The following is an 11,251-nucleotide window of genomic DNA, read 5'->3' as shown; positions in this document are numbered from 1 at the left end:
ATCTTTGTTCATCATCAATTATTGATCTTTCAACTACATGTCGTAACGTTAGATAGGTCTCAATTGTAAGTATATTCTAATGTGTCATTGCTTTCACACGAAACAGATATGTCTCGATGATGAAATGTGTATTGTTTTATGTCACCAGTTTATATGATTTAAAACGTGTGTTTTATGCGCCATCAGCTGATATAAACACAGACATAAAAACAACCCTTACAAATCTGTACTAAAAGTCTACTTTTGTGCGATTCCGACTACATCATAGGCATGGGTTTTTGAATCACTTTCAAGCAGTGAGGATACCAGGTGTTCTCGAAAAGGGAGGCGTATCCCGCCGTCTATCAGAACACGGGAACTTAAAGGTACAAGTCAAAATAGAGAATTGCATGGGACATCATTTTTGTCTCCGACATTCTATGAAAGCTATATATAAGTATTTTCACTGTCACCATGACAAATATTTTATCCGTTTATAAATGGTAGTATTTGTGTTTTGTATATTTTTCAATCTCTTCATTGAACGAACGTTGGTTGTCAAACAAAGAGGTTTTAAATGTGCATCGTTTGGAAGAGGGTCATCAACAGAATGTTTAAAGGACATTGATTAAGTGTTTGAAGGTAAGGCCACTCGGACCCATAATCTCGGGGTCTAACTGACAATATGAACGATTAGACACCGGGGGCTCGTGGTTTTAGCTGTACTCATGCTGATGAGAGAAACTAACTACATAATTCACAAAGTCGCGTCCATGTAAATGATTTGTGACCAGATTTAGAATTCGTTATTTACGAAATAAAGACTGCTAAACTGATATCAGATGCCGGCATGCAGACGTGGTGTACAAGCGCGATAACAACAACATGTGTGGATAAATAACTATGACATAAAGCAATACTTTTCCTGAAGTCACGTTTATATTAATATGTAAATACATAGCAAACATTTTCCTGTTATGATAACACCTTGATGAGTGATACTATTCATGCGATCATGCTATTTGTTACGAACTTTCTCTTTGTGGAGTTTCGTGCTTTTCCTGTAAATGTTACAATGTGTGTAATGTCAATGTTGCATTGAATATCGTAACTTGAGCAACATTTGTCAGAAAGTCAGCATTATCTTGTTCCACTCGTTTTGTATACTTGGACACGATACCTTGACAGTAAAAGAAATGAGAAACACACGGTCATAATTTTACGGAAATCCAGGAAATTAAACTTAAATGTTAAGGATTGTTTACAAGGAACCCAACGGTCATGTCACCACATTAATGTATGTCTAACATTTGCGACATATATATGTCGTATAAAAGGACATTTTGAATCAATGAATTTTATTATAATAATTTCAAAATGGCGTAAATGTTTTAAGCAGCACATATCAATCGCCAATGGTTAATCATATCGTCAGATATTGGTTCGATAAGGTAGAGATCGAATGTTCTGATTCAGAGGTTACCGACGGCTGGTCTTCTGCCCCAGGACAATTGCCCACAGAATGCCGCCGATAATATAACACTGGTCATATGAATGTTTACGTAGATGTGTGTCAGTACTCTATTCAGACGTGCCCCCAGTAGCACAATACGGGACGATTATATATATATACGGAAAATAATCATACACACTTGTAGTTTTCATGTGTTATATTATCGGAGGCTGTTCTGAACAGAGTTTGGACATGTTTCCTTGTATATATACTTAGTATGTGTATATATATATAGTGATTACGTGCTAACAGGTTTGAAGTGTTCAGAAGTGAAGCTGTTTACATTGTCTGTGATTCAAGGTGCGGGACTTTCCGAGAGGGGACTTGCTACATACAGAATAGGAACACAACCGTTTTACGACATGTAATGCCTGAATAGAGTCGACCTGTTGTGTATCCGCGGACATACAGAAAAGATGCTGTGTGCTTCTGATGACTGACATTTAACAACTATGCATACTGAAAGAGTGTTTATGGCTTCTGTGTATTTCTTATTGGCTGCACACGGTGAGTAAATAGGCAGATAGACTTTCCATTGGTTTGTGAACTTCAGTACGTGTACCAAGATTGTTCGTGTTGGCAACTGCATTTTCATCAGAGTTCAATATGTTAAAAGTGTCACTCCCGGACGTGTTTGCTTACTAATCTTTGAGTGAAATCGGGAAATTGCGACAATGGTTGACATTTGATCTTGGTACTTGTGATTTGTTGTGACTAAAAGTACACACATGCAAAAACACAACAGCTTAAATGTTCAACTCCCCTGATGTCACTGAATGTAACAGCGCACATGCATTTACACTTTCTAGTGTTGCTAGACGATTTGTCAAGGAAACATAAGGTGGTATCAAACAGCATAAAGTTACATGTATCTCAAAACAGTCTATCAGATATTGAAATTCGCATCAATAATTTTATTTACGCAATACAATTTCTGATAGATTTGAGACCATTACTACAATATTGATTCAATAGCCTATATCAGACTAAGATGAAGAAATGTCAGTCATGACACCACTTATGTAAAATGTCACGGGATTCGTTTGTATAATTTAGTTGTCAGCAAAATACATAAATACACGTAATGTCTAGTGATAAATGGAATGCGATAATGAACGACTCAACAGTTACATAATCAAACATCATGATTTCCTCTGTAGTGTCTCATTTTCGACACACAGTATTACATTGACAATTGTCATAACTACATTCATGCACCTGTCACTTCCAGATCAATGTTGATTGCCGCTAGCATTTTTGTTTCAATGTGGTATGTACCTGAGGCTGACGTAAAAACCTTTCGATAATATTTAGAGAAGTATATTTGACAGTGAACGAGTTACTTTATATTCAAAGGTGACACCAGAACTGGGAACAGATGTATAGAGGGGTTGTGGGGAACCTTCACAATACAGCTTCAGTGTTCTGCCGGTGAATGGATACATGTCGAGCAAGAGGCGTATGGGGATGGAGACGCCGCGACATGTCGTCTGAAATCAACAGAGTCGTGTAGTAAGGTTCACAACAGCAGCCAAACTGGCCTGATCGTCAACTGTAATGGGAAACAGTCGTGCCGTGAAGTCATGTCCGCAACACCCCAAACAAACTGTAACTTCACAGATGCTGCTGAAGTAAACTACAGCTGTATCATAGGTGACACTTCGTTTAGTTCTTGCTCGACGCAATCAACATGCGTTGTTTTCAGTAATATCACTTTCTGATTCAATTAAACCCACATGCATGATTTTAGATATAAACCCAATAGTCATAAATGCATAAATGCAAGTCTTGTTATTGTCTGCACATCGCACAATACATTCATTGAAGCATGTATTTTCCTGCATGGTGGTTCCTGGAGTAGAACACACTAACACCCATACAAATCGCAATGATAGGATGGTTACAAAGTGTTGTTCTGTCTAACAAACTGTCATCCTACTCTACATCTTGGCACGTTGCTCGTGTTATCGTGCACTGGTTTGCCCGATCAAGATTCCGTAATGTACAGGATGTTGTAAAGCTGGAACATTATTTAGCGTTTCCAGATTATCGGATACAGTGCATTCCTGCGCACACCATGCTTTGGCATAATGCACAAAAATATTTTTGTCAACATATTTTACAAATATATGTGTTACATTTAGGTTTGATTAAAATCAGAAAAAAATACTACTTGGCTCTATTATACAGTCTGATGCGACAGAGTGTAAGTGAGATTAATATAAGATTAATCATAGTGCGTAAACGTATAACGACATATAAGGGTGATGACGTGCATTGTTGTTTTGGCAACCTCTAGCCTGATGTCTTATAATATATCATATTATAATAGGGGCATACGGTTGATCCAGTCGCATCCTAAGAACCTATCATCATTAGAATTGGTCTTCAGCAATTAAGCGGTGACTAACAGGATCAAGTGGCCAGGCTTACAAATCAGTGACTTGGTTGATTTTAGGCCATCGTATCTCAATTGCATTGTCCGATTCTTACGATGTAAATCATTGGATTGTCTGTCCCAAACTATTTGCAGTTCGCCGTCATTTAAATATAATATTGCTGATCTTGGGTGCGGCGTTAAACAACAAACAAACATACATCTGATAACTTGTTAATTTTGCTGCGAGACACTGCAGGAATAATGTAAGACTAACATGGTATGTTAGCCTGTTGATGTCATTGCAAGACTTACTGATGAGCCTTATGATGGACTAGCTCCATGGTCTCGTGGATGGAGTGTCTGCTTGGAGATCGGAACATGACGACATGTAACTGACATACAGAACACGCACATGTATTGCAAGTCAGTAAACGGAACAAACAAGTGTATATTTTCTGTAGAGAATTAACACCTGTGTTATCAAGGATTCGCGGTTCAACGTATCAAGCACGATGCGATAATTTTAACTGTTACTGGTTATGCATGTCTGGATTGTATCGGATCGAAAACGTCGTCCATGACTTCACATCTGGAGGTGAGCGTGTAGTTCCTTGAGGCTACCACCACGATTTCACAACTGATTGAGGCAAAAATGTAATTATATTTAAAACATCCATCGTGTCAGGCTTTTAGGATATAAAAATTAAGTGATCACATGGGACAATATCGAACTTATCGTGTGTTGATTATTTCGCATCATCACAATTCTAGTTTCTTCCATAGTTACATGTACGTATGAGATACAAATGTGGTAACAGGCATCACTTTACAGAAACTTACACAGATTATTATTATTATTATTATTATTATTATTATTATTATTATTATTATCTTACTTAGTAAGTGTTTAATTGCACCGACGTCTGTTTGTGATTGATGACATAACAAAACAACAAGCGTGTACGAATACTGGACTGCTTTCATAACAACTTTCACCACCATTGCCATTAATTTATAGTAAATGTTTTGTAATTAACACCCAAAGGATACTGCAAACTGATTAAACCTCCTGACTAGGGCATGACTAGACGCTCATGCCAACTGACTAGAACTACAACTGTCAACTGTCCCCTGCATCATGACCTTAGTGTCACCTTGGTAATAATGCTACACCATTTCCAGTGATTCATGAGTGATTGTTCTTGAGTTTCAGCTTCATTTCAGCCTTGATCAACCGTGCGTCAAAACAAAATCAAGAATACATGGGAGCAATTTGCTTGATGTGACCTGTTATGATACAATATGTCACTTATTTCAATCCCAACTTATAAGTTGTTCTACTTGTAATATGCATTGTGTTTCAGGTAGTATGGATATCTGTGGTTCAGTCAGCACAACACTGTCAGTAAACGGGTCGGTGTACCTCCATTCCCCTGGCTTCCCTAGCAGTGTCGGTGTGAACGGCAGCTGTGTTGTTAGGATCACAGGGCAGAATTTACGAGTAACATTGGTAGACGAGCGGATGAAGGCAGGGTTGCTTATTATCTCAGGTGACGGGAAACAACTCTGGATAAGCTTCAACTTGGACCAATACAACAGGGTGTTGCCGGGAACAGCTGCCGAAATAGTAATAGTCTACGACAACCATGATCAGAATGGGTCATATGTATGGATACGTGTTGATGGTATGTATGAGTGTATAAATCAATTTTATCTTTTGACGTGTCTCCTTATATGATAACCATCAATTGATCAATAAATTTACAAATAGAATCTGACGCCGGTCTTGATTTGAATTTTGCCACGCTTTCCGAGAAAACATGTAATTATTTCAATCTACCTTCAGTCAGTCCAGTGCCATCAATTTAATGGTAAAGTTCCTTTCATGAACCAATCTATTCTGACAATAAAACATACATAGTTTCTGATTTGTTCAATGTATTATATTGAAAAATACAATAGTGACATCCTCTCCAGAACTGCTGGTTCCATCAAAAGAAAAGTACAGTGTAGCCATAATGAAGAGAAACCATCTTTTAACAATTTTCCGTAATATACTAAGAAAATATGATGAATTCACTGGCGTGCAGTAGGTTTCAACATATATTGGACTGTATTCACAGTTATTTGTATGGTAACAAGTTCCTCAGTAAATAAATGACCTACGACTCTATGGTCAGCTAGTTTCCCCCGTGTCCAGAAGTCGCATCACTTATTTCAAATCAACATGGAACTCGGACCTAGAGACTGCTACACAAATTTTTGTTCACAGCTTCAGGCCAAATGAACATAACTTCCAGGCGACAACCATTGGATGCATCAACCACCCCAGTACCCACGCCACAGGCGCCATCACGTTCACAAGGTACAACAAGTCCAAGTACTTTGGACACACTGACCACTGCAGCCACAACAACAAGTACACCTTTGACATCTATGGGTGAGTGTCACCTGATGACGATGTTTCATGACCCTGCTCAACGGTGATCAGTTGGATAGCCATTATATTTGTGTGGGTATGAGTATGAACATTTATGATGACACGCATTTGAGAAGACTAATGTGGCCGATGGCAACAGTCTTATTACCTTGAGTTTTTTTTGTCTGTTTCTAATTACTAGAACATGTAATAGCTTACACACACTGTCCTGTAGAATACGTTAAAACATCATTACAGCACTACTCCAGAAGGTGTGATCAGAGAGCCTGAATGAATGAAATGACTTGTCCCATGTTTAATTAGTGACGAGAGCTGGACTTCTATCCCTATCTATTGTTCCTGTTTTGTAAGAGGTCGAAAAAATAGTTTCATTTGCTCTGTGTGTGTTTGTTTGAAGCACTATTATTGCAGCTATACGATGGCGGTTTGTAAGTGATCGAAACTGGACCAGACAATCCAGTGATTGTTATTTGTGAGCAACGATCCACGCCATCAGGGTACGTAGATACACAATCAACCAAGTCACCGGGCCTAACCACCCCGATCCATTTGGACGCCTCTTAAGACCAGCCACGGTTTCTGGGAACCTCGTGTATTCCTTTCCGGAATCCCTACGACGGCTATGCATACTAACCACAGAGGAAATCACTCATTGTGTTTCATTTACCATACAGATTCACTAACTACATCAATAGCGACAACGCTACGGATATCCAACGGCATCACTACACTGTCTGAAAGAACTACCTATACTACTGCTCCGGGATCAACCGACACAATGAAATCCCTGACCTCTACAGCCCTGTCATCAACACACACAGGTATCTATATGTACATGTAATAACGACAACCAATGACATTGCTATACGAAATATTGAAATAATTTCGGTTAAGAGTGTGCATGCACGTGTGTGTGTATACACACACGCGCTCGTATGTTTGTAAGCCAAAGTTGTGCAATGATGGCACAGACAAAAGCAGAAATCTTCACGTTAATGACTTCATGTATCTCGTTTCAGACAATGGAAGTATTGTTTTACCCTTAGCAGTGGTGTGTGGTATCATGGGTCTCGTCATCGTGCCGCTGATCATATATATGTAAGTACATCAAACTGTTTGATTTATACGTGTGATATTATGGCACTTGGCTATGAAGTCAATATGCAACCTTGTAAATATTATACAATGATCATATGCAAAACGTCTATTGCTGCAGCATGGTAAACAAGCTATCCAGGACCTCGCACGGTAATTCATCTAATCCTGAAACGTCAGTTCGTTATTGTGTGCAGAGCATCCCTAATAGATCCCAGGGAGAAGATGACCATATTCCCACCAGTGGCACCACCAACACATATTCTGGCCTCAGCCATGATGTTGAAAGAAATATCTACAATGTAATACAACGTAATGCAAGTGAAGACGGTGACGAGCATAGCTACGGTCACATAAACAGAAGTGAAGGGCCTTCCTACGTCAACTCGGTCAGTGGAGATGATCCATACATTAACGCCTAGAGACAACACACAAGCTAGTGTTTCAGATTGTTGCAGCATATAGTACCATTATTCGCAGGTATAAGATCAGTCAGTGCGTATTTGCACTTATCAAGTATATCATGTAAAGTTGATGTTGTAAATTATGTCTCTGTATCATGTTCAATATATACTCAAAGCCATTGAAAACGCACTTCAGTGTTCAGAAGGTGCGTATTTTATTACAGTGAAAGAAAACCAAATGAAACCAACCAAAATGACAAACACACCCATCACATGAAATGTAAGCAATAAAGTCCGTAAGAAACATGCCCGTTGGATGACGTCACAGAGGCTCAGAACGTAGCCGGGACCACCGGGGATCAATAACAGGTATGTCCACCATGTACACTGACGTAATCCTGAAGTCGCCGAGGCATGGACTGACAACGTTGTTGACCGCCCCTGATGTTGTAGGGACTGTGTCAACTCTGCTACTGTCTGAGGCGGTTGGTGTCAAAGCTCGTCCCATAAGTGTTCAATTGGATTCATGTCAGGTGACATGGCAGGATGTTGTTCCTGTTCAGAAAGTCTCCCGTGAACCTCGTGGACGTGCATTGTCATGCTGGAAGACACGCTTGTGTAGGGCGCCATGTTGAGCCAGTAATGGCAATAGTGCTAGGCGAAGGGTATTTTTCACATAATCTGGAACATTGAGGTTGCCTTGGATAACCACCGACTGTGGGAACGACAATTGATGGTACTTCCCATACCATTGTACCGCCTCCTCCAAAGCGACACCTTTCCAAAACACAGCGGCGTTGACGGGTCCCAAAAGTACCAAAAGGTAAAAAATGGTTGAAAGGATGCAGCAGTCGAGTTATCTTGCATGGATGGACGTTAACATGTCTGGCGACAATCACTTGAGTTGCCCCTTCTTGCAGCATTCTGATCGCTTGGTTCCTGCTGGCTTGGTCGAGTCTTGGCATATTGAACAAGTGACGGATGACCATTTTCGTGTGTGCTTTTAAAGAACCTGGGATCTAGCTTTCCACGTGCAGCATGTGTCCAGCAGCAGTGATTGTGTTTCGGTGCAGTGTGCACAGTTGCGTTTCTCTTTCTGATTCATTGCTCCAAGGTGGTTCGAACCCGAACTGACACAAGGGGACACATATCTCTCACAGAAATCTCATGATGTTTGAAAAGGTTTCAGGGAATTGCTCTTTTCACAAGTACGCTCATCAAAAGCTATTGTGTTTTCAATGGCTTTGTGGTAAATCCCCATTCCACCAGATTTTTCAAAGTTTCGTTTATCACCTGATCAATCAGCTTGCTTGATAATTATATTTAGTTTACCTGCTTTGTTTATTAATTAATATTATGCTAAGTTTTTTCACATTCCTTTGAAATAAAATAGTCGTCTGTATATTCAGTGTGAGACTACCCAGTGTTTCTATAAAGGCGAACGTATACATATAAACTTTATTTTGGTAATTATTTCTCTAAAGTTTGAAATTGTGTTCCATATTTGTTCCATATCATACACATTCCAGTAAATCCTTATTCCATAACATTTCACAATATTTCATTTACCAACTGATCAATCAGCATGTTTGATAAATATATTTAGTTTATCTGCTTTGTTATGAATTATTATTACTCTAAGCTTTGTACATATGTGATTATGCGTTTTTACATTCCTTCCGAAATAAAATATTCATATTCCAATAATTATCTTTGTTCATCATCCGATATTTTTTGGTTATTGATTCAACTACATGCCATGACGTTAGACAGTTCTTAGATAAGTCTGTAATAAGTATATGCAAATGTTACTTTACTTTCACATGGAACAGATATGTCTCGGTCATGAAATGTTTATTAACCTCTGCCATCTAATGTGATGATACCAGGTGTTTGTGAAAAGGTGGGCGTATCCTGCCCCTACGGTGGCACCAGTCACATGCAAAGGCAACCCAACTGTTTACCTCGAAAAAACCACACGAAACATAACGGAACAAGTCAAAACAGGGAATTGTAACGGACATGAATTTTGTCACTTATATTTTAGTAATATAGGATAGTAAAAATCAGAGTTTTTGCGTTTTGTACATTTCAAAATCTGTACATTAAACGAAGGTAGGTTGTTAAACATAGACGTTTAGAATATATATGAGAATCATCAAAATAATGTTAAAAAGACATTGTTTAAATGCTTGGGATCTTAGCCATGGTTTAGAAGGTAGGGCCACACGGACCCCGCGTCTCGGGGTCTAACTGATCATGACCATGTCAACGATTAGACACCGGGTGCATGTGTTCGTGGTCTTAACTGTACCATGCTGATGGGGAAAACTAACTACACAATTCACGAGTTGCGTCAGATATGTAACTTATTATTTACGAAATATAGACTTCTAAATTAATACCAGTTGCCGACAAGCACAATAAAAAAAACAATATTTTTCCTTTTCCTGTAAATAGATAGCCCACATTTTCCTGGAATGATAGCACTGTTACGAGTGATACTATTCATACGATCAGTCAATCTATTGCGCAATTTCTCTTTGTGTAGAGTCATGCTTTTCCTGTTAATGTCACAATGTGTTTAATGGTAATATAATTACATTGGATATCGTAAATTCAGCAACACTTGTCGGAAAGTCTACATTGTCTTGTTCCACTTGTTTTGCATACATGGACATGATAGCACGGCAGTTAAACAAATTTGAAACACACGGGACCCGTGAAGACCCGGTGTGGAATAGGTCTTCAGCAACCGATGCTTGTCTAAAAAGCGACTCTGCTTGTCGTAAGAGGCGACTAATGGGATCGGGTTGTCAGGCTCGCTGATTGGTTGATACATGTCATGGTTGATGCATGTTTCAACCAGACTATGGAGCTCGTCCAGTCCAGACTGTTTCTCAGTGACTATGCCTTGTTGTTGGGCAGCAGCAGCAGTCCAACTTCTCCATCAACTTACTCTTACTTACTCTGCATCCTTCTCTGCCAAACGGGTATGAAAGGCAATGGAAAGCGTGACACGGTAAACCTTGACGCCTTTGGATAATTGCACTGAGTATTTAAAATTGCGTGAGTATTTCAAGCAGCTCATATCAATTGCCTATGTCAAATTCATTTGTCCGAGTTTGCTACCGTTGGGTAGAGATCGAATGTTCGAATGCAATGTAAATGTTCATATTTTGTGTACTCTATTTAGAAATGCCCCTGTTAATATAACACAAGGCAACTACATGTATATGATTTACTTCCGCACTCTATTCTTCTTCCTCCGATATCATTGTGTTCATAGAACGCACTTGTTTGACATATCTCAACAGTATCACAAGCATTGCCAAGAATAAATCATGATCTTGGTTGATTATCGCCGGATTTAGTCTTTATCACCGACCGCCTCCGTACGCGTGGTCTTGTGGTAGAGCGGAAGATCCCGGGTTTGATCC

At 39.2% G+C, this 11,251-nt stretch overlaps 2 protein-coding genes across 2 annotated transcripts; both read left to right on the top strand.

The window, feature by feature from the left end:
* Nucleotides 1–4,415: 4,415 nt before the first annotated feature.
* On the top strand, nt 4,416–6,359 carry LOC125373297. The gene is made up of 3 exons (XM_048384297.1): nt 4,416–4,467; nt 5,237–5,557; nt 6,145–6,359. The coding sequence occupies exons 1-3, from the start codon at nt 4,416–4,418 to the stop codon at nt 6,357–6,359; spliced, it is 588 nt and encodes a 195-aa protein (XP_048240254.1).
* Nucleotides 6,360–6,997: 638 nt separating this feature from the next.
* Nucleotides 6,998–9,173, top strand: LOC125373514. The gene is made up of 3 exons (XM_048384633.1): nt 6,998–7,133; nt 7,332–7,410; nt 7,529–9,173. Exons 1-3 carry the CDS (start codon nt 7,091–7,093, stop codon nt 7,827–7,829), a joined length of 423 nt encoding a protein of 140 aa, XP_048240590.1. The 5' UTR covers nt 6,998–7,090; the 3' UTR covers nt 7,830–9,173.
* Nucleotides 9,174–11,251: the final 2,078 nt, after the last annotated feature.

This window comes from Haliotis rufescens, unplaced genomic scaffold (genome assembly GCF_023055435.1).
Source record: "Haliotis rufescens isolate VD_foot unplaced genomic scaffold, xgHalRufe1.0.p SCAF_5, whole genome shotgun sequence".
Lineage (NCBI taxonomy): Eukaryota > Metazoa > Mollusca > Gastropoda > Lepetellida > Haliotidae > Haliotis > Haliotis rufescens.
This window is presented reverse-complemented; position numbering and strand designations above follow the sequence as displayed.

Excerpts from the sequence above, each read along its gene's own strand:
- LOC125373514 (XM_048384633.1), top strand. The coding sequence starts at position 7,091 with ATGAAATCCCTGACCTCTACAGCCCTGTCATCAACACACACAG. Across the intron at positions 7,134-7,331 it reads CCTGTCATCAACACACACAG|ACAATGGAAGTATTGTTTTA; the intron begins GTATCTATATGT and ends ATCTCGTTTCAG. Across the intron at positions 7,411-7,528 it reads GTGCCGCTGATCATATATAT|CATGGTAAACAAGCTATCCA; the intron begins GTAAGTACATCA and ends CTATTGCTGCAG.
- LOC125373297 (XM_048384297.1), top strand. The coding sequence starts at position 4,416 with ATGTCTGGATTGTATCGGATCGAAAACGTCGTCCATGACTTCACATCT. Across the intron at positions 4,468-5,236 it reads CCATGACTTCACATCTGGAG|GTAGTATGGATATCTGTGGT; the intron begins GTGAGCGTGTAG and ends ATTGTGTTTCAG. Across the intron at positions 5,558-6,144 it reads TGTATGGATACGTGTTGATG|CTTCAGGCCAAATGAACATA; the intron begins GTATGTATGAGT and ends TTTTGTTCACAG.